Raw genomic sequence first — 20,870 nt, 5'->3', positions numbered from 1 at the left:
ATATTATTACAAGATTATCTTTTGCTAAGTTCCATAAATGGTAATCTCTGATGTATTTAATGAATATTGTTTTCTTATTAATAAATTTCTGTATTCATTGTGCACAAGTAAATAGTGCCAATATAAATGTTAAATAACTATAATATAGCTTATGAGTGTTTACATGTCAGAAGTTATTTTTAATGGTCAATCATGCATAGCTTCATATATATGTATGCAGATTTTGTATTAGACGCATGATTATAATGATTGATTGAGTTTTATTTATAGCCAAGGACATATTGATTTTCTAAACATATTATACAATCTTACGCACAGACAAGTCAACAAACGACGTTGATATGCAATTTTCTTATTAACAATATAATAACTCAATAATAAATATTTGTTTCATGATTTGTTTATTATGCAATGGTTGTGCAATAAGAATTTTTAAAAATTAGCACTATTTTACTTATACTAATTGTAATACTAAATGATATTATATTACTGTTTTATAAATTTTACAATTTACAAAAATCTTTTATCTTTTAATTAGTGCTGTTTTTGCACTGGACATATTGGATTAACTGTGGACACATTGGATCAGTTAACACAGATCATTAGTATTCAAACATTTAACGTTTGAGAATAAGTTAATTACACTAGTATTTATGAATTCTATTTCAATTCCTTCAAATTATTACACTTCATCGTAAAAAATGTAAAACCATTACTATTGAAAGTACATACATACAAATTTTGAAGCATAAAATGGAACTTAGCAAACTCTTAATTATAATTAAGAGATACTATGTCTATTCTATAATTACTCATTGATATATGTAAATGTATGATTTGTTATGTGCTACTTGCAGTTTTTCTATACTAGTTATGTTTCAACAATCGTAATACCATGTAATGTATTTACATTAAACTTCGTCTTTCACATTTCTACAATTTGTCCGTAAAATAATAAAAATTGATAATAATGTTGCACGAGTAAGATTTCACCTGACTTTGTGTTAAAATCTTTTTCTTAGTTATGTAATAAGTTATAAGTAATAAGTTTCGTGTAAAAAATCAAAATATAAATTTTACGCAATTGTATAAGGTATCCTTCTAAAAACAGAAAACTTTGAAGAAAATAACCGAAAAAGATTTTCGTTTAATTATATTTATCGTGTAAAACCATTCGAAGTTTGTCTAAAATATTTTTTTTTTCGTCAAGACTAAATAATGCAATTCAGTATTTGTTTCTGTTAGAGCACTACATTAACTGAAATCATTTAAACTTACAGCAACCAATGTCAATTTTTAGAATTTATGCAAAAATGTTTTATCTGCGTTTCCTAGTTTTATATTATGTGTATAGTGTGTAATAGTAATTAAATACATATAATTTATAAAGTTGTGTGCAACATTTATCTTCATTACTAAGAACAAGTACAAAATGTTGCAAGTAAGGTATTATTTCAATTCTTTTATCAATAGCATATATGTCTAATATGTTTCAAGATATTACATACATTTCAGAATATATGCAAGAGTTGCCAAAAGGAATGCTACAATACAAATTGTTGTGATAAACTATACAACAGTTTCAAAATACATAAGTGACATATTAAACCATGTTTGGAAGATGATTACATTTATATGAAAATTAAAAAGAAATAGCTATTCTCAAATTATAATCTTGTTGAATAGTCTATTGAATGCGATATTATATATATAATTTCAGAATCATAATATTAATGTAATTCAATGTATATGACTAATTATATAAGATATGCTGTATATTTCTAAATATATAAATATACTATAAACATATTTTGACTTCAAAACTTATTTTTCATTACAATTCAATATCAATCAAAGAAAACTTACATAATATTTTGGCACATAACAATTTATTACATTTTAATTCGTAAAGGAACTAATTACTCTCACAAGTATCTTTTGAGTTTTCTATTTAATTCCTTGAATCTTGTTCAAATTTAAGGGAAATGAGACTTCGTTTTTTCATGACAAATTTTCCAAGCTTTATGTTGTTGTTTGTATTGCAACACTGAAATGCAAAATATACACAATATAATGCTTATTTTCTAAACAAATTCATTACAAGAACAGTACACACTTTTTTAGATACTTTATTTGTGACTTTTCTTTCAATCAACACATCAGAACAAACATTGGTTTTTTTAATCATTTTTCTTGCATTCATAAAACCTTCATTTATACATGGCTGATAACATGTAGGTATATTACAAATATTTTTGGAATTTTTAGGAGTATTTATTAATCTAAAATTTATATACAGCATTACAAATATTTATTTTTATTAAAAACATTATCTGCCTAATAAACAGAAAATGTATGTTTTTGTTTTGATTTAACAATGATACCTTATGAGATCTAATATTTCTTCCGAAAATGATTTTAAATCTTTTAAAACGAGTGCAGCATTTTTTATATCTTGTTCAGAATCTTTCTTACAAATATGTGTTATCTCATTTCTAACAATATTAATTTCATTTTCTAATTCTGCAAGTACTTTATTTTTACTATTATAGGGATGAAGTGTCATTGTAACATTTGGATAATGAATGAAGATATTATTAAAATTGTGTGCCAAAGAAAAATTCCATATTTTACTACAAAATTGATCTTCTATATCCAAAACGCTATAATTTATATCACCCTGTAAACATATTTAGCATATTTTTAATCATAATCATAAAAAAAGGTTTATAAAAGTGTGTTTATTGATAGTTCCCAATTTATTGTGCATTTACCAACTTCTTGTATTCATCTTTTAATACCGTCTTTTTGCGTTGAAGTATATCGTAAGTTGCACTCAAAATACATTTAATTACTTTTAATTCCATATTTTTACTAACATACTCTGTTAAGTGTGAATCACACAATTGATTTTCCTCGCGATCTAAAGATGTCATAACGATTTAATATGCATAGAATATATACATAATAATAAATTGAAATGTTTTTTTTTTTCTTTTTAATTGCAATAATAGTATTTTCTGTTACATATACACGATGTAATTGTTAATTAAAGATACGCATTTTTCTATGGAAGGGTGAATCTCAATAAATACTTATTTCTTTGACTGCATAAGTCAAAGACTTATTTATTTTAATTTGTATTAGAATTGTAGAAAATTATTAATTTGGTTCATTTAAATTTGTGGAAATTTGTATTTTTTCGTTAGGTTTTATAATTGCATATATGACACCTTATTGGTGAACGTACGTAACTGTCCAATCAAATACTTTCAAAAGTAATTGCGTTTGATTGCGTTTATACATGGCATGTCAAAGCTTAGTAGTAGTGAAAAGTAACCTATTTTCGCATGTAAACAAACTTTGTTAACAAGTTTTTTCGAGTTCGGTAATAAGTTGTCGATGAATATATGATATGAACTTCTAAAGTATGATTATAAATAGTGATAAATACAAGATGAGACCAAACGGTTTAAAAGTTTTAAAAAAAACGTTAGTATAAACATTGTATATGTTTTTTGTAATTCATATGTATTTCGAATATATTAATATGTTAATGGTTCACAGTTTGTTCTCAAAGCTTCTTTAAACATTTATAAGTGCACGATGATTAATTAACATTTAAACTATTTTGTGTTATAACCTCTTCAGCAATCCATATCCACAAGGAATGCGATGTCAGAAATGTCTTGAAATGGGACATTGGAGTTATGAGTGTAAAGGAAAAAGAAAATATGTACACAGATATTCGCGTACATCACAACTAAAAAAAGCTTTGAAAAACCAAGAAAATTCTACTGTGTAAGTTTGTAAATGGCTAGCTGCATAAACTTTAGCCATGCATTTATTATAATTTAAATAAATGTACATCTTTACAGGGAAGAACAGAAAAAAGAAGTTAAAAAGAGTCTTCTACAGAAAAAAATGAAGAAAGATTCTAGCAGTTCCAATGATTCTAGCGCTGATAGCAGCACTTCTAGTAGTAGTAACGATAGCAGCAGTAGCAGTTCATCTTCGGACAGTGAATCAGACTCTAGTGATAGTGTTTCTAGTAGTAGTAGTGGAAGTAGTAATAGTAGCAGTAGTAGCAGTTCTAACAGAAAATAATACTTATGGTATGTGCAAACAACACATTCTTCCAATTATGCTATGTATTCTTTTTTTATTCGGTAATCATTTTTACAAATTTTATAAATATTTATGAGATACCAATCCTCCTGTATAATAGCTACATTGTACAAAATTGAGATAGTTAACCCTTTGTAGTCTGAAACCAGAATGTTCCCAGTAAAACAAAGAATATTCTTACTTTGAATCACAAAGGGTCAAGATATTTAAGTGTAAAGTATATTTCAAATAATAATTTGTACAATGCGCCTTTTAGTTGAATTTTATTGCTCATATTGGAATACTAAAACCTTCCAAAGTAATTAAATATATGTATGGGAAAGGAGGAAATTTGTATACTAAAAACTTTATTCATGAAATAAGATTTATTGTAAAATACAAAATAGTATAAATATAAGAATTTGTTTAAGTCAGAATGTATTTGTATCATATTGTTTTTAAGGTCATTCATCAATACTTTCAGGAAGCGTTTGAATTATTACTTTTCTCCTTGAATCATAAACAAAATTGTTTGTTTTAAATATGTCACTTTCATAAAATGGATGAAGATTGTATATGTCGATTTGTTTAGCCTAGAAAAAAGAAATGTTAGAAAATCGTATTTCTGGGCATGTACCAGAAGGTCGAAAGTAAAATGAACTATCCATACCCGATCCAGTAGATCTTTTTCGGAAATTTCGATCGTTGTTATACGATTTCCACGTAAGGCTTTTTGAAATGCTAAAGTATCTAATGTAATTTGTCTAAGTATATAATAAAGAAGTTCACTGTGATCTTTTTTATACGATAGATATTTCTGGAATGTCTGTAAATAATAATACAATATTATTTTATTGTAATTTCAATAAAATTATTGTAGATATATTTACAATCTCAATGAAGATATTTACCTGGCGCATACTTTTCATTACTGAATATTTTTGTGTATCAACAAAACTATCAAGCATCATTCTGATAGCAAGATTAATATCATCTTCTTGAACGTGATCTCGTAGATGAATTTTAGCACTCGCTTCAGCCATACGTATAATACTTTCTATATGTCGTACAGTAATTGGTAAACTTCCAGTAGCCTAAACATTGTTCAAATAAGAAATGTATTACTGTAACAATATCAAAGTCAATAATTTGCATGTTTGTAACTCACCAAACTTTCTTGCCTTAATTGACTGTATAATTTTGCAACTTTATCTTGATCAATATTTGTTAATTTTGGATGAATAGTTTGCTTTGCATAAACTATATATTTTCTTAAAAGATCTTGCGGTATAGATATATCATTAGTATTGTCTTCCGTGGTAACTGTTTTCTCTGCGTTTGATGGATGATGTCGAATATGAGAGTTCACAACAAATTTAGCTAAATGTCGATCTTGCATAGGGTCTATTTCATCTTTTACTACACAAAGAATATCAAAACGAGACAAAATTGGTTCTGATAAATCTACCTAGAAAGACAAATTTGTACATGAATATCGAACAATGATTTACTGCAATTCTTCATTGACTGTTACTATGCATAGTTTCTTACATTTTCTGAAAATGTCATACTGGCATCATATCTTCCACCGATGGGATTAGATGCAGCTATTACTGAACATCTAGCATTGAGTGATGTAACGATTCCTGCTTTTGAAATTGAAATACTTTGTTGTTCCATAGCTTCGTGGATAGACGTTCTATCTTGATCATTCATCTGGAAGCACGGTAATAATTCCACATTCCACAACGAACATTTAATATAAAAAATATATTTACTTTGTCAAACTCATCAATAAGGCAAATTCCATGATCAGCAAGTACTAAGGCACCAGCTTCTAATGTCCATTCTCGAGTTGTTGGCGATCTTCTTACAAAAGCAGTTAAACCAACTGCTGATGCTCCTTGACCTGTAGTAAATACCGTTCTTGGTGCAATTTTTTCAACGTATTTGAGAAATTGAGATTTAGCAGTTCCTGGGTCACCACATAGTAATACATTAATATCTCCTCTTACTTTGTGTTTATTACCTGTATATTCAAGCATAAAATTTGTCATATTGTGTTATTAAGAAGCATCTGTATAAAATAATATTAGAAAATTAAAATACCAGGATTTTTGGATTCACCACCAAATATTGCTAATGCTAATGCTCTTTTTGTATATTCGTGTCCGTAGATCGAAGGTGCGATACTTGCAACAATGCGATCAATAATTCGATGATCTTTACTCAAAGAAATAATACTAGATATATCTTCTTCGGTCAAAGATTCTACTATTTCTTTTGAACCTTTCACTTGCAGATGATTAGCTAGAAGAACCGTTGCAAATACTGGAAAGCCCTAATTTATCAAATAAATAATAAGTCACTTATTTTAAGTAAAGATATTTGTATGCAAACATATTTCTTACATGTTCTGTATTTAAAGAACCATCGTAATTATTCGTGTAGATTGCAGTAACATCCACTTCATCGCCAGGTTTACAGCGATCACAAAGATCTGATAGAAGAATACATTCTTTGCTTCGAGGTATTCTTCCTGCCGGAATTTTTCCTGGTGATTCTTGGATTGTAATTTTTTGATAATTTCTATATATTGTTTGTTCCATATTAATCTGTAATCGGTGTCAATATAATTCTAATGGATATATTGTTGTGGACATATAAAACGGATTTAATAATTGACCTTACCATGAAAGGTCCAATACTTTGACATTCAGGACATGATCCAGGTTTAACTTCTGTAGTTTGATTTTGTACAAAAGGTCCAAGTACGTATCCACATTTTGTGCAATCATATTTTACAACAGAGAGTTGTGGTAATACTCCTGTTGTTGTTGTAACAACTCCCAGAGTACGTACTAGTTGATTTAAATGCAACTTCCTAATATTTATAATTAACTGTATCATTATCTTATTCAATATCAAACATTCCATCTAATATACAGCTATCTTATTACCTAAATGTTCGTATTTCTTCTATTAAAGGAAGTTCCGATATCCTGACATGAATTTCGCTTGTAACTCTTTCATAACTGGGAAAAATAGTTAGCACTAGTTCTTTTGCAACTTCATCAAATATCTCTAACATTTGAAATGGTGCTTCCGGCAGAAAGTAAGCCAGAACATGTTCTTTACTAGCAAGAATAGGAAATTCCACAACAAAGCTAGACTGTTCAAAAATATTGTAAGTATCTTCAAAATCTAAACATTACTGTTGAAAGTCATAAGCAGTAACAAAAGATATATTACTTGATTGCTCTGACACATATGACGAATTCGTTCTTTGTACATATATTGCCCCTTTGAATTAGTATGTGTACGCAAAAAGCTTTTAAAGCGGTTTGAAATTTCTGTACGAGGTCCTAACATAGTTACCCAATCTTTAACTGAGTGACCCTTTGTATCTTCCAAGTTTTCAATAGACTCAACCATCTAAAATGAATTAAGAAATATTATTATCTGATGATTATGAGAAGGCAAAAAAAAAAGAGATTCTCACTTCTGTATCTTCAATTTCACCTGTTGCAGCTTTTTCAGCCATACGTCTCTTACGTGCTTGAGTTTCTTCTTCATCACTTTCATCTTAAATGCATAAGGATACATGTTGTATTATATTTTGAAAACTACATTAATCTTGTTAAAGAAGAAATATACCATAAAGTAAATATCTATCATCTCTGATGATTCCTGCTGCTCTATCTCTTTGTTGCATCGTAGCTTCAGCAGCTGCACGTTCTCCTTGAGACATTTCGGAATATTGCTCATCATCCAATGCATCTGGGTCATACCTATCCAATGCTGGCATAGGACGATAATCACTAAAATATTATAACAATATTAGCACTAAATACATTCAATATCCTTATAATTTAACAGTATGAAAGACTTTACTCTTCCATATTATCTCCAAATAACTCTTCTCCTTCTCCTTCTTCTTCATTTTGTTGATTAATATCATTATCATTGCCAAGTAAATCAGATTCATCTTCAAATGGCTCATCTATATCTGGTGCAGGAGATGTCATTGCCTCTGTTTGTCTATCAGAGCGTACTGGAGAGCTACTAGCATCCTAAAAATAATATTCAAGTATATTGTATATGTTACAAAATGTATTCTTATAATTTCATTTTAGTGTACAATATTTTTATTACGTTTCAACATTATACATAATTTTATATTTTAAATATCTTACCATTGTACTTATCTTAAAAGAAACGAAATGTTTTCGAACAATATATAAATAAAACAAATATAAAACAAATACATAAACAGATCTATAAACACGGGAAAGTATTTCTTTATTTATACTCCGTTGTGCCGAAACGAAAAAAAAAGAATTGGCGGGAACTGCTTCTATACTTCGTTCAACAAGACGAGAAAACAGAACATGTGATTTTGACGAAATATCATTGGTGGAAGGTTAGTAATTTCTCTATGTACAAACTTGAACGTTTATCATAGAAACACCATAAAATTAAAGTTCCTAAATAATTATACATTTGTGTAGAAACTTTATTAAAGAAATTAATTCGATCCGTACATTACAAGAATTAAATTATTATTTATTAAATGAAATTAAAAATGAATTCTGATACACAATTGTATTAAAATGCATATTTTAATCTATATTTTGTAACATTGAATTCATAATCAACAACAAAATGAAAACATTGTTGACTGCATAACTAAAAATAATGTAGTGGAGGGAAATTGAACAAATAAATTCGAACACGCTATAATAATCTTTATTTTTTATTGGTTTCTATCAAACAAGAATCATTCTTCAAAAAGTATAAAGACTTTAATTTGTCTAATACAGAGTTGAGTTCTGCTTGTATGTTTGCTGCTCTTATGACAAGATAAAGGGACTCTTGAAATCGTTTTTGAGCAATTCGTAAACTTTGTGGAACTAGTACACCAAACCATTTTATAGGATCTTGAATCTCTCCTCCATCTTTATCTAACTTTTTTAAGCTTATATCAAAATTTGGTATTATTTTCCCTGTTTCTTCAGTTATCTTTGTTTCTAATTCAAATAGTGTAGCAACTTTTTCATCATCATCAGGAATCTGTAGCACACTTATGCTTTCCTTGCCACGTATATATTTAGCTTTAGCTAATTCAATATGACCATCACGCAATATGTTTTCTAGTTGAACATTGACAATAATTTTCCCTTCCATTAGCTCTAAATTACGCAATAAATTTTCATCAATTGCTTTACATATATCATCTATACTTTCATGCATCTTGTATACCTCCAATATTCCAATCAGAAAGAATTGTTGTAATGTTTTGGAATATTATCTGAAACATACATATATACAAAGTATAGTATACGGTACACATTTTATAGTACACATTTTTATTATTCTATATATTAATTACAATAACAGAAGAGATCTAAATTTTATTTATCAAATAAACATGTTTTCATGTACACACCAAACGTCAAAACAATATCCTGTTTTAATAACTGAGCAGTGTTAAATATTACTAACGTTTCAACTACCTTTTGCAAATTGTCATTTTTATATGTTCTATGCAAAAAAATAATAATAATCACGATTCATCTCGCAGATATCTCCTTAGAGAAGTAGTTACGTGTATACACCTCATCACACGTGATCCAACCTTATCACACTAATGCACACTATCACACCTTATATCGTGAATTGCTGTGAAGATGGTAAATCATAATAAAACAATTGGTAATACTGCGCGTGACTGTATGACAGTGCCGCATTATCACATCTTTGAATTGAACAGTCAATATTTATGACGATTCTTTAACGATTCTCCGAAAGAATGCTAATTTAATAACTTGATTAACTTTATTTTCATAATTTTAACTCTTTCGATATGTTATTAGTAATAAAAATACGAACACCATTCAAAATTGAATATAAAAGTGAACTATATACATGTTTTGGCGGGAATAATCTGACGCTGGGAAAAGGTTAGACGTTGTCAGATTTGTCCATTGTTATCATTGTTATAGTTTTACATTATTTTGTTTATACATCAAAATTATGTGGTGCACGACTCCTGAAATTTCATGGCATAACCGTGACCCTGTTTTAAGTATTGACGTACAAGCTGGAATTTATGAAACATCAAAAGGTGAGGTCTTCTGGCGAGTTGCGACCGGTGGTGCTGATTCACATGTCTTGGTAATATTGTACATATAATTCGTACATTGAGTAATTTTATATAAAATTTATTCAAATACTGTTTTTTTTCTTTTATCAGATATGGCACTTGACAACAAACGAAAACGGTGGAGCTATCGTAAAATGCGTAGCAGATTTAGAACGTCATCAAAAAGCAGTGAACGTAGTACGATTTTCACCTTCAACCGATATTTTGGCATCTGGAGATGATGGTTTGTAATTATTCAGCTGAGTTAGTTAGTTGAAAATTGATTGAAATTTAAATACACTTTTATTACTAGAATCAACCATTATTTTATGGAAACAAAAGGAGGACTGTGAATTTCACATTCTTTCTGATGAATCTGAGAATAAAGAGCAATGGATATCTTGGAAAGTCTTAAGGGGTCACCTTGAAGATGTTTATGATATCAGTTGGTCTCCAGATTCTAATATGTTGGTCTCTGGTTCTGTGGATAACACAGCAATTTTGTGGGACATACATAAAGGACGATCTACAGCTATATTGTCTGATCATAAGGGTTTTGTACAAGGTGTTACATGGGACCCATGCAATCAATATGTATGCACAATAAGTACAGACAGGTATATCTACTAATTTTCTTTGGAAACACATTTGATATATGTTATTTTATATTTAGTTTATGATATATGTTTCAGGATGTGTCGTTTAATTGACATAAATACTAAGAAAACTATACAACGGGTTTATAAAGCTAAGATTCCAACACCAGCAAGCCACCCATTGAAAGATAAAACAGTGCGACTGTTTTATGATGATACATTTAAATCATTTTTTAGGAGACTAACATTTTCTTTGGATGGAATATTAATTATTGTACCATCTGGTATAATTGAACCATTAGAAACTACAGAAAGGATATCTAATGCAACAATTATTTTTTCAAGACACAATTTGAAAGAGTAAGTTTCTTTTACATATATTATTTTATATAATAAATTTTATATATCATGTTATTTTCAGACCTCTTATATTGTTACCTTCTTTGGATGAATGCACTATAGCTGTTCGATGTTGTCCTATTTATTTTGAATTGCGAGAGAATAGTTCAGCACCTATGGTACCATTACCTTATAGAATAGTATTTGCTGTTGCTACACAACATTCTGTATTAATATATGATACTCAGCAAATTTCACCCATTGCTATTATATCAAATATTCATTATACTAGGTTAACAGATATTGCATGGTAAGTAACATTCTTTTTTTAAATTTTATCATTCCATTAATGGGACATATATATTTTTAATATATTATAGGTCAAGCAATGGTCAAATTTTGGTAGCATCTTCAACAGATGGCTACTGTTCAATAATACACTTTGAAAAAGGTGAACTAGGTGAAGAATATAAAAGTGGAAATAAAACGCCAATAAAACTTATCAGCAATAAGAGTTACAAACAATCTCTAGTGGCAAGTGATACTACTAAAAAAGTAACTGAGAGCCTTTTGCCAAGCATTAACATAGATAATGCAATGGATATTGATATGTGTGAGATGGAAGAAGTTTCTAAGAAGAACTCAGAAAATGTAGTAAATGAAAATAATAAATTGTCGAATAACACGTCTATTTGCGGAGAAAAATTAAATAATGAATCAAAAACTGAGGAAACTGAAGATATTAAATTAGTCTATAATGAAGAAAGTACTAGTGAAATTGTAAAAGTGAATGCAAAGGATTCACCTAAAAAATTAGAAGTACCTTTAGTTATTCCTAACAAGACACCGCGAAGGGTACAACTAATTACTCTTTCTAGTCCAAAGGGACTTAAAAAGGAGCAACCATAAAATAGAAAATGTTTCAGAATTATAATTATATTTTGTACAACCATCTTTTATATTTTATATTATTGCAATAAATGTTTTAATTATACATTTAGATTACCATAATAAATATTAGATTAAAGAATGAAGATTAAGAAACAAGTGCTTATCTCAGGGTAAATGGTAACGAGATAAAAATATTATACTATCTGATATACTAATTATAAAAACAAACTATCAAAATTTCAATAACTCATTGAAAAAATGATACTATATTGAATTCAGTTCTAGTTCAGTACATATATATATGTACATTATACATGTAACATTATAATGTTTGTTTTTTAACATGACATAGTTTCTTATATTATTTATCGTGTAATAGTGTTTCATTATAATTAACATACTCGTAGTAAAGTATTAATTTAATATTTTCGTTTAAATAATTTTTGGCATATGCGTATAAACGTTCAGAACTTTCGTTTCAGTAAATTGTTCAACTTGTCGCAAATTAACGAATCACGTTTCTGCTATTATAGAAATATATAGTTGTTCACGCATATCAATTGTCACGAATACTATAGCATAAAGTTTGTCACCTTTGAAGGCTAGAACAGGTATTATATACCTGTGGCGCATCACAGTGATCTGACTGTTCGCTAAGGCAGACAGTAGTTGAATCATAGTACGCCCTGACGCGTTTTTATCCTCACGGGTTCATTCAAACAACGATGGTGAGTCATTTTGTTTGCTGTACATTCCGTTGATATTTTTACACCGACAACAATTTAATTATAAATTATAACCAGTCACAATTAGAGTAAAATATTTTTGTTTAAAAGATAATAAGCTTATCGTGGATTAATTGGAAAATTATGTAATTAGAAAAATTGAAATCAAACGCGTTAAGTATCCATCATAATTGTTATTGGGGAAGTAGGATTTCTGTATTCGATTTATTCTGCTAGATAATAGTTCAGGAAATTATAATTTAAAACCACTTAATGGTGACGGGTATAGATGAAATATTGTATATAACGCGATTAGAATGCACTGCTATATACCTAACATGATCGACCAATTGATGAACTGCCGATAGTAAATTGTGTGTAAAGTACTTGCCAAACTCGCGCCGTTAAAAGTTAAGGGTAAGTGTATAGATGCTCGATAAATATTTTATGAATGAACAAATCGATTCTTAACATTCAACGCAGTACGTTCAATGCGAGTTTTGCAAAAGGTTTAATATTCAATTTAATTTAAATCTGTGCAACCCTATTTTCATTATTCTAGCTCTCTTTATATTTTTGTTTGAAAGATATAGTTAATACATCGAGAATACAGTAAAATTAATTTTTATGGTATAGTGTTTTATAATCGTTATGTCGTGGCTCATAGAATACAATCTAAGAATTTTAAGTTAGCATAAACAAAATTCCACATTACTCGAGGAAATCTCAACATGAAAAAAAGATCAACGCGATTCGAATCACTCGCGTACTTCTTGTTACATACATTTGCTTATGGATTTAAATACATAATATGTATGTATACATGCAATTGAACTGATAGCAGTTTATCCTATTAGGAGATCAGCTCTCCTTCGGTAAATCGCAAAATTGTGCCGCGCGACTACCGATGTTCGATCAAGCTGCTATGGTTACAGTATGTCAACCCATAAAAATCGATTTTTAGCATCACACGTGTAGATGATGTGATATATCGAAAGAGTTTACAGTACAGGACAAAATGATAAAGCGCTTTACACATTTATTAAAATGTTTTCAACCCTTACGTTTTTATGTTTACGTTCTCAACACCAAGTATAAGATGTGTTCCCTTAAGAATATGTCAGGCAAAAACGGAATAAAATTATCATTGTTGATAATATGTAATTGAATAATTATTTCAAGCGTTCTATCATTTTGTTCTGTACTGTATGACTTCTGTGTCTATTCGCGATAGCAGATTTGCCCTGTGGTTGCAACTGCGTATAACGACTAGGCGCTCTTTTTTTAGGCCGCAACTGAATTATTAATCGGAGACATTGGTAGGTCAAGGTAATAAAGCTTTACAACTTGCTGACAGGTATAAGGTCGCTTCCGTCGATGGAATTTCGGCGTGTCAGTTTGTAATCATCCCTTGTTGAGTGACTTTAGCTTGTTTCGTTGAAAGACGTTGCCCGTAAATGTCGTGCTTTTATATTCCTTCTGAACTGTATGTGCATACCAAAGTATATTCTGTGCTCGTTAATAAAAATAACAACTTAAGAAACTGAGTTATATAAAAATGGCAAAAAAGGTATGCTACTACATATAAACAATAAGGTGCCCTCTATTCTTTTAAATACTGTGTCTTCGTGTTTCTCAACTCTTAGGTAGACGCTTAGTTGAAGATTAGATGAGATTATATTTTTTTTTCATGTTTCGCAAATTTATAGTTCCATTCATAGTATCAATACGTTTTATCAGCTAATTTAATTTTGTTAATGAAGAGAACTGAACTGGGACTAAAATGAGTTTTATTCATTTCACACGAACAAGCTATTATTCCAGTTCATTTTCAAATTGTAAATTAATGCCAATTTGAGTAGAGTATTTGTTTTTTAATTTAAATAAGAAGTACCCGATTTATGTTAGACAATAGCACACGATGTACTTCCAATGAGGATCTACTAGATCTCTGTGCGCCCAGTCACGCATCAATTTTGAACGAATGAAACCGCGATCACATTTTCTTGTGGTTGCTATAAATGTATATTCTACAGTGAATCGAAGATGTTGAAACTACCTGACAATGTTGTTCACAAATCATTACAGCGAGAATGCATATCCATTCATATCGGTCAAGCAGGCGTCCAGATGGGCAACGCCTGTTGGGAACTTTATTGTTTAGAACATGGAATCCAACCAGATGGACAGATGCCCAGTGACACTACCGTGGGTTATGGGGATGACTCTTTTAACACCTTCTTTTCCGAGACAGACTCAGGGAAACACGTACCCAGAGCAGTTTACGTTGATCTCGAGCCAACGGTAGTAGGCAAGTCAATTGAACGTTGTTTGATACCTCAATTTCAATTTATTAAAAATTGATCACTTTTAACGGTTGATACAGTATTGTCTCGAAATAAGCAACTCGGTCGGGACCGGCGAGTTACTTATTTCGAGGAAGGTATGCTATTCGGCTTAACTTTGTTCTCCAGCGAGACGAGGGGGAACCCGTAGAAAAAACAGGGGGTTTTATGCATGTAGCGACAAACTACATCCAACTAACAGTATTGTTTCGTAAAATACACACGCTAGAGAAAGAAAAAACATTACAAATATTCTGTGCTCTTTCCACTAACCCCTCAGGGGCTGTAGCGGTGTTTTTTGAAGCTACAGTACGGGCATAGCAACCCCGAGGTACCCGAGCTAGATGGGTTCAGCGGGCCCCTATAGATAAGAAGTAAGAGATACTGCAAACACTATTAGAACAATGCAGGAGTCATGTAAGACGCATGCGCGTGTCGAATGAAGAAATACGCTAATCTAAACAAATAGAGAAAGTGGTAGTGAAATAGCTTTGTCAATTATAAAAAGCTGATCACTTTAATAAACGACTGATCTTTTCACTAATCTGATCGGCTTCTCGCTTTCACGGACGTCTCACTTCTTTTCGGATCTATCACTCGGCGAGCAACTTCAAACGAAAAGATGAGGATAGCGAGTTGCTTATTTCTAGGTCGAAAACAGTTGCTTATTTCGAGACAATATTGTACTGATCAATGCTTTCGGGTGTAAGCCGTATTCTTTAGGAAAAGTGTTCCGGGCAGAGGGCAAGGGACTTCCTGGGTCTGAAAAATGTCAATAAACTCCTAAGTCAGGGGACCACTGAACAAATTACCTACTTTTCAGCGAAAACAATACAAGAGGCTTGACGTTGTAACAAATTACCCTCTTTCCATCGTTATTTCTACTCCTGTAGCTCTTCTGTCTACAATTAATCCAAGTTCCGCATATTACATTCAAAACTTTCAAAGCCTTAAAGCTCATGACCTTTTAGGACATACAGTGAGTGTAGAAAGTATTCGTACATGTACGGTGCAGTGATCAATTTCCAAAATAACTATGTAAAATTGTAGTTTATTAACTTATTTTTGATAAACAATGACATTCTACATATTCTCGGAAATCTCTAGAATAGATAGATTACAAAAAAAAAATAGCTATTTATGTAAGTGGCGAAATTAACAAAAAGAAAAACAGTTAATCGATAGAAATATTGAAACAATAAGTATTAGTATATAGCACAACTATTTAATTTTTAAAACTTCATTAAAAAAAAATAAATTTACATTAATTTATATATATATAATACTTCCTCCGTGGGATTTCCTTTTGATTTTATAATTATTGTAACTTTTCTAACCATTAAATTAACTAAATTATTAGTTATTCGAAGTGGGATCTTTTTCCATTCCTCTATTAGAACCATTTTTAAAAGTACTTTACTGGAAATTTGATGTTTTCTAATTCGTACGGAGCAATAAACTAACGCGTTTACGTTACAAACTCTACTGTGAATGGTTCGTCATAAGAATCGTACAAATGCTCGTTGCTTCTATACTTTTACCCACTTTTCGCATATTTTTGTTAATTTCACAAATTATATTAACTAGTAAATGTTGTTTGGACTATATCTATCTTAGAGACTTCCGAGAATATGTAAAATATCATTGATTATAAAAAAAAAAGTTAAGAAACTACAATTTCACACAAAAGTTTTTGGGGAAATTGATCGGTGTACGAATGCATTCTACACCCACTGTAGTTTCACGAAATGTTACCCATTCCACAACGTTACCCTGCCAATGAATTGGCAATGATTGCAATAACTGACCTTAGCATTGCCATAGAAATCATCTGGGTACTTAAAGTTCTATTCAACTCTAGTCTCTATCATTGTTGTGGACGTTTTCTCTTGTGATTTCCCTGGAGTTTAATACAACAACACCAGGACATCTAATCCGTTCAGTTCATTACCAATGGACCATCAATGTTGATGGCACCTGTTCCTTGAAGAATTTAGCTGCAATGCCTGTGAAACGTCGGAACAATTTTCCTAAAGAACGTGGCTAACATCCCCAAGCCTCAACCACTAATTGTTAAAACCTAGGGCAAGAGAGCCTCAATAATCTATTACATTTAATTGACAAAAGCTCGATGATGTTTCAGACGAAGTTCGTACGGGCACTTACAGGCAGCTGTTCCACCCTGAACAATTAATCACGGGGAAAGAGGATGCTGCGAATAATTACGCGCGAGGCCACTATACGATAGGTACGCTATATCCTGATTAGTATGATGACCACGAGAAAAATTTGATTAGGAATTTTAATCTAGATGAAAAGTTTACTCGTCTCTGGTTCTCGAGTGTCTGAGATGAAATAACAAAAGTAATAACAACGGAAATAGGAAATAATATAAATAAACGAATATTTGGTTGTACCGAAGTTTCGTTTATTTAAATCGACAAGATTTATCTTTCAGGGAAGGAGATCGTCGATATCACTTTGGATCGCATCCGCAAGCTGACCGATCGGTGCAGAGGTTTGCAAGGTTTCTTGATTTTCCATTCGTTTGGTGGTGGGACAGGTTCAGGATTTTCCAGTCTGTTGATGGAAAGGTTATCTGCTGAATATCCAAAGAAAAGTAAATTAACTTTTAGCATCTATCCAGCGCCGCAGGTATATTTCTCGGCAATAGTGTCTGAAACGTTGCAGAAACGTTGCTGTAATTTGCACAAACGGTTTATAGACAATGTACAGCGAATTATTTCACGGGATATAAGGAATCTTATGCAAAAATGTTTCAGCAACGTTTTGCGCTGTATAGGGCTATAATTTGTCATTAATAACAAAAGTATCGAACGTATTAAAACTAGCACGATTTATGCAGGTATCGACCGCCGTTGTAGAGCCATACAACGCGATTCTTTACACACATCCAACCTTAGAGCACTGCGAGGTGGCCTTCATAGTTGATAATCAAGTTCGTACTCGAGTTCGATGTTTGTGATTCCTAAGTTCAATTACAGCTAAAAAGTATAAGTATCTAATTTACTTGTCATATTCAAAACACAGTTGTGGCTAGAGAATTTGAATAAACACAGTTTATTCATTTAATAAACATTTTGACGCTTGGGCCCTCTTTTGTACATGTTACAATCTAAAAATGTAAAAGTAACATAAGCATTTACTAAATAAATAAATTAGATTGTTTAGACTACACATGCTGAAACAAATGCTGTAGTTGAATTTATTGAATTATCGATTTATTAATAATTGGCCATATTTCGCAGGCTATTTATGAATTGTGCAGGAGGAACCTGAACATTGACAGGCCGACATATACGAATCTGAATCGTTTGATCGGACAAATCGTTTCCTCGATCACTGCTAGCTTGCGATTCGATGGAGCCCTCAACGTGGATCTCACCGAATTTCAAACGAACTTAGTGCCTTATCCGCGTATTCATTTTCCTCTTGTAAGTTATCAAGAAACGAGTCGTCGGGATACGTGTAGTTTAACACGTTGACTACCAGACTAATAATCGTGAAAATTTCTACGAGGCTAAATTTTCTTTTCTATACGATTAGAAATATGGTAATCCAATATTTATGGTAGTATTTATTTTTGCGAGCTCTTCAGAATTTACCAATCTTACCCAGATTAATTTTTGTGAACACCTCACCGTCAGAATTAATTTATTTAATTTCACAGTAACAATCCCTGTTATCCATACGTGAGTGACGTGGCAGTCAACGTGTTAATTTCGTCAATCGTCAAATTGTTCACCGCATTTTTCGCAGGCAACTTATGCTCCTGTTATGTCGGGCGAGAAAGCTGGCCACGAAAGAATTACGGTAGCAGACATAACAAGTTCCTGTTTCGAACCGAATCATCAGATGGTGAATTGCGATCCGCGTAGGGGTAAATACATGGCCGTATGCATGCTTTACAGAGGGGACGTCGTTCCCAAAGACGTGAACGCAGCGATCGCCATGATCAAAAGACAGAAACACGTTCAATTCGTTGAATGGTGTCCCACTGGTTTCAAGGTTCATGTTCCATGAGTATTCGTTGCAAATTTAGAATAATTAAATACTTTACCGGCGACACTGGCTATGACTGTTCTGGACCAAATAATTGTCACTCACTCTTGGTTGTGAGCGTCATTACATACTTTTCGCTTTATGACGTTTTCAAGACGATAAAAGACTCCAGAGCAAAAAGTAATGGTATGAATTGGTTTGGTTTAGTTTAGGTTTAAAGGACGGTAATTACAAATTGTAATTACTTGCAATAGTATTATTTTTGTCGTCGTGCTCATTATATTGAACCGCCCCTAGTATTAGGCAATTCAATGCATGCGTGAGTCTCAACCTAACACCTGCGAAAGCCATGAATTCGCACTATAGTATAAATCAGATTTGTGATAATTATAACTTAACAGCTAAAAGTAAGCAACAAATCATTTTAACTACAGAACATTTAGTGACACTTTTCCTACAATATACGCCAAGCTCATTGAAATCGATAATAATATCTGAACCGCCCCTAGTATTAGCCCCTAGTATTAGGCAATTCGATGCACGCGTGAATCTCAACTTAACGCCTGCGAAGGGGCATGAATTCGCACTATAGTATAAATCAGATTTTTGATAATTATAACTTAACAACTAAAAGTGAGCAACAAGTCATTTTAATTACAGAACATTTAGTGTCCTTTTTCGTACAATATACGCCAAGCTCATTGAAATTGGTAATAATATCGTAAAGTAAATAATTATTCAATTAAGTAATAAATAAATTTGATAGTTAAATTTACTGCAGGTAGGGATAAATTATCAACCGCCCACTGTAGTACCAGGTGGTGATCTTGCGAAAGTGGAAAGGGCTGTGTGTTGTCTCTGTAATACCACTGCCATAGTCGATGCTTGGGCGAGAATCGACCATAAATTCGATCTTATGTACGCCAAACGAGCATTTGTTCACTGGTACATTTCGTTATCTTTCATCCAAGCGTCTAATTAAACGTAACATAAGCAAAGAAGGTTTATGGAACTTTAAACGAACGAGATTTTATCGTAGGTTCGTCGGCGAAGGTATGGAGGAAGGTGAATTTGCAGAAGCCAGAGAAGACTTGGCTGCTTTAGAACTAGACTATCGCGAAGTCCAAGAAGACGCTGCAAATACCGAAGAAGAAGAAGAGTATTAACATTATACTACGTAATTTTAATTAAAATACTTAAGTATATTGGAAGTATATTATGTACTTAAACATTCTTCTTACGGTACAATAAACGATATTAATAAAACTTATCTTTTCTTGCTAAAATAAAGAAAATTTATAAGTCGATTAGAATCGAAGAATAACAGCAGTGGGCGCTATATTGTTGATGTTTCTAGAGCCCCTCTATTGTATTTATCAAGAAGAAGTATTACTATATGGTAGACACAAATTCCTCTTTAAACTTTCATGCAGTCAATTATTTATTCATTACATTTGAAGACAAATTTGTATAACTAACACTAATGGTAAAGTTTTCATATACAGGGTGTCCCAAAACTCAGGGAGGAGCCGGAAATGGGGGGTAGCTGAGACGATTCTGAACAACAATTTCCTTTGCAAAAATGTCGGATGGGGCTTCGTTAAGGAGATATTAAGCGAAAACCCCGACCAATCAGAGCGCGCGTAGACCGTTGGAGCGGCCGCGGTAGCGTAGGCTACGCGCGCTCTGATTGGTCGGG

At 31.5% G+C, this 20,870-nt stretch overlaps 6 protein-coding genes across 10 annotated transcripts; 3 read left to right on the top strand and 3 right to left on the bottom strand.

The window, feature by feature from the left end:
- Positions 1 to 1,909: 1,909 nt before the first annotated feature.
- On the bottom strand, positions 1,910 to 3,077 carry LOC128889881 (uncharacterized). The gene is made up of 4 exons (XM_054147929.1): positions 2,775 to 3,077; positions 2,385 to 2,680; positions 2,117 to 2,282; positions 1,910 to 2,047 (listed from the first exon to the last, which is right to left on the bottom strand). The coding sequence occupies exons 1-4, from the start codon at positions 2,934 to 2,936 to the stop codon at positions 1,952 to 1,954; spliced, it is 720 nt and encodes a 239-aa protein (XP_054003904.1). The 5' UTR covers positions 2,937 to 3,077; the 3' UTR covers positions 1,910 to 1,951.
- Positions 3,078 to 3,292: 215 nt separating this feature from the next.
- On the top strand, positions 3,293 to 4,550 carry LOC128889884 (zinc finger CCHC domain-containing protein 10-like). The gene is made up of 3 exons (XM_054147933.1): positions 3,293 to 3,492; positions 3,652 to 3,801; positions 3,879 to 4,550. The coding sequence occupies exons 1-3, from the start codon at positions 3,431 to 3,433 to the stop codon at positions 4,105 to 4,107; spliced, it is 441 nt and encodes a 146-aa protein (XP_054003908.1). The 5' UTR covers positions 3,293 to 3,430; the 3' UTR covers positions 4,108 to 4,550.
- Positions 4,550 to 8,712, bottom strand: LOC128889878 (DNA replication licensing factor Mcm2). Of its 2 annotated transcripts, XM_054147926.1 has the most exons (15): positions 8,304 to 8,712; positions 8,002 to 8,180; positions 7,765 to 7,928; positions 7,610 to 7,692; positions 7,360 to 7,542; positions 7,068 to 7,279; positions 6,799 to 6,991; positions 6,519 to 6,722; positions 6,217 to 6,448; positions 5,886 to 6,136; positions 5,659 to 5,823; positions 5,276 to 5,575; positions 5,019 to 5,201; positions 4,778 to 4,933; positions 4,550 to 4,700 (listed from the first exon to the last, which is right to left on the bottom strand). In XM_054147926.1, the coding sequence occupies exons 1-15, from the start codon at positions 8,304 to 8,306 to the stop codon at positions 4,572 to 4,574; spliced, it is 2,637 nt and encodes an 878-aa protein (XP_054003901.1). In that variant the 5' UTR covers positions 8,307 to 8,712; the 3' UTR covers positions 4,550 to 4,571. The 2 variants fall into 2 exon arrangements, with proteins under 2 accessions (XP_054003901.1, XP_054003900.1); XM_054147925.1 differs by having other exon boundaries at positions 4,550 to 4,933.
- Positions 8,713 to 8,834: 122 nt separating this feature from the next.
- On the bottom strand, positions 8,835 to 9,774 carry LOC128889883 (coiled-coil domain-containing protein 115-like). 3 transcript variants are annotated; one of them, XM_054147931.1, is made up of 2 exons: positions 9,624 to 9,774; positions 8,835 to 9,418 (listed from the first exon to the last, which is right to left on the bottom strand). In XM_054147931.1, the coding sequence occupies exon 2, from the start codon at positions 9,358 to 9,360 to the stop codon at positions 8,857 to 8,859; it is 504 nt and encodes a 167-aa protein (XP_054003906.1). In that variant the 5' UTR covers positions 9,361 to 9,418; positions 9,624 to 9,774; the 3' UTR covers positions 8,835 to 8,856. The 3 variants fall into 3 exon arrangements, with proteins under 3 accessions (XP_054003906.1, XP_054003907.1, XP_054003905.1); XM_054147932.1 differs by having other exon boundaries at positions 9,613 to 9,750; XM_054147930.1 differs by having other exon boundaries at positions 9,557 to 9,726.
- Positions 9,775 to 9,887: 113 nt separating this feature from the next.
- Positions 9,888 to 12,181, top strand: LOC128889880 (chromatin assembly factor 1 subunit B). The gene is made up of 6 exons (XM_054147928.1): positions 9,888 to 10,284; positions 10,364 to 10,496; positions 10,566 to 10,869; positions 10,945 to 11,208; positions 11,270 to 11,497; positions 11,568 to 12,181. The coding sequence occupies exons 1-6, from the start codon at positions 10,144 to 10,146 to the stop codon at positions 12,094 to 12,096; spliced, it is 1,599 nt and encodes a 532-aa protein (XP_054003903.1). The 5' UTR covers positions 9,888 to 10,143; the 3' UTR covers positions 12,097 to 12,181.
- Positions 12,182 to 12,504: 323 nt separating this feature from the next.
- LOC128889893 (tubulin alpha chain-like) lies at positions 12,505 to 20,446 on the top strand. 2 transcript variants are annotated; one of them, XM_054147957.1, is made up of 9 exons: positions 12,505 to 12,806; positions 14,892 to 15,114; positions 17,292 to 17,396; positions 17,607 to 17,803; positions 18,015 to 18,107; positions 18,418 to 18,603; positions 18,929 to 19,177; positions 19,953 to 20,116; positions 20,211 to 20,446. In XM_054147957.1, exons 1-9 carry the CDS (start codon positions 12,804 to 12,806, stop codon positions 20,335 to 20,337), a joined length of 1,347 nt encoding a protein of 448 aa, XP_054003932.1. In that variant the 5' UTR covers positions 12,505 to 12,803; the 3' UTR covers positions 20,338 to 20,446. The 2 variants fall into 2 exon arrangements, with proteins under 2 accessions (XP_054003932.1, XP_054003931.1); XM_054147956.1 differs by lacking the exon at positions 12,505 to 12,806 and adding an exon at positions 14,133 to 14,373.
- Positions 20,447 to 20,870: the final 424 nt, after the last annotated feature.

Source organism: Hylaeus anthracinus, unplaced genomic scaffold, assembly GCF_026225885.1.
Source record: "Hylaeus anthracinus isolate JK02 unplaced genomic scaffold, UHH_iyHylAnth1.0_haploid 11997, whole genome shotgun sequence".
Lineage (NCBI taxonomy): Eukaryota > Metazoa > Arthropoda > Insecta > Hymenoptera > Colletidae > Hylaeus > Hylaeus anthracinus.
This window is presented reverse-complemented; position numbering and strand designations above follow the sequence as displayed.

What these genes read in the sequence shown, in the direction of transcription:
- LOC128889883 (XM_054147931.1), bottom strand. Translation starts at nt 9,360, where the DNA reads ATGCATGAAAGTATAGATGATATATGTAAAGCAATTGATGAAAATTTA.
- LOC128889893 (XM_054147956.1), top strand. An exon ending in TCTCGAGCCAACGGTAGTAG is followed by an intron (nt 15,115 to 17,291) that starts GCAAGTCAATTG and finishes ATGATGTTTCAG; the next exon opens with ACGAAGTTCGTACGGGCACT. An exon ending in GCGAGGCCACTATACGATAG is followed by an intron (nt 17,397 to 17,606) that starts GTACGCTATATC and finishes TTTATCTTTCAG; the next exon opens with GGAAGGAGATCGTCGATATC.
- LOC128889881 (XM_054147929.1), bottom strand. Translation starts at nt 2,936, where the DNA reads ATGACATCTTTAGATCGCGAGGAAAATCAATTGTGTGATTCACACTTA. An exon ending in GAAATATTAGATCTCATAAG is followed by an intron (nt 2,283 to 2,384) that starts GTATCATTGTTA and finishes TATAAATTTTAG; the next exon opens with ATTAATAAATACTCCTAAAA. An exon ending in CAAATAAAGTATCTAAAAAA is followed by an intron (nt 2,048 to 2,116) that starts GTGTGTACTGTT and finishes TTTGCATTTCAG; the next exon opens with TGTTGCAATACAAACAACAA.
- LOC128889880 (XM_054147928.1), top strand. Translation starts at nt 10,144, where the DNA reads ATGTGGTGCACGACTCCTGAAATTTCATGGCATAACCGTGACCCTGTT. An exon ending in TCAAGACACAATTTGAAAGA is followed by an intron (nt 11,209 to 11,269) that starts GTAAGTTTCTTT and finishes TGTTATTTTCAG; the next exon opens with ACCTCTTATATTGTTACCTT. An exon ending in AGGTTAACAGATATTGCATG is followed by an intron (nt 11,498 to 11,567) that starts GTAAGTAACATT and finishes AATATATTATAG; the next exon opens with GTCAAGCAATGGTCAAATTT.
- LOC128889878 (XM_054147925.1), bottom strand. An exon ending in ATATGTGTCAGAGCAATCAA is followed by an intron (nt 7,280 to 7,359) that starts GTAATATATCTT and finishes ATTTTTGAACAG; the next exon opens with TCTAGCTTTGTTGTGGAATT. An exon ending in GTATGACATTTTCAGAAAAT is followed by an intron (nt 5,576 to 5,658) that starts GTAAGAAACTAT and finishes TTGTCTTTCTAG; the next exon opens with GTAGATTTATCAGAACCAAT.
- LOC128889884 (XM_054147933.1), top strand. Translation starts at nt 3,431, where the DNA reads ATGATTATAAATAGTGATAAATACAAGATGAGACCAAACGGTTTAAAA. An exon ending in TTAAAAGTTTTAAAAAAAAC is followed by an intron (nt 3,493 to 3,651) that starts GTTAGTATAAAC and finishes TAACCTCTTCAG; the next exon opens with CAATCCATATCCACAAGGAA. An exon ending in AACCAAGAAAATTCTACTGT is followed by an intron (nt 3,802 to 3,878) that starts GTAAGTTTGTAA and finishes ACATCTTTACAG; the next exon opens with GGAAGAACAGAAAAAAGAAG.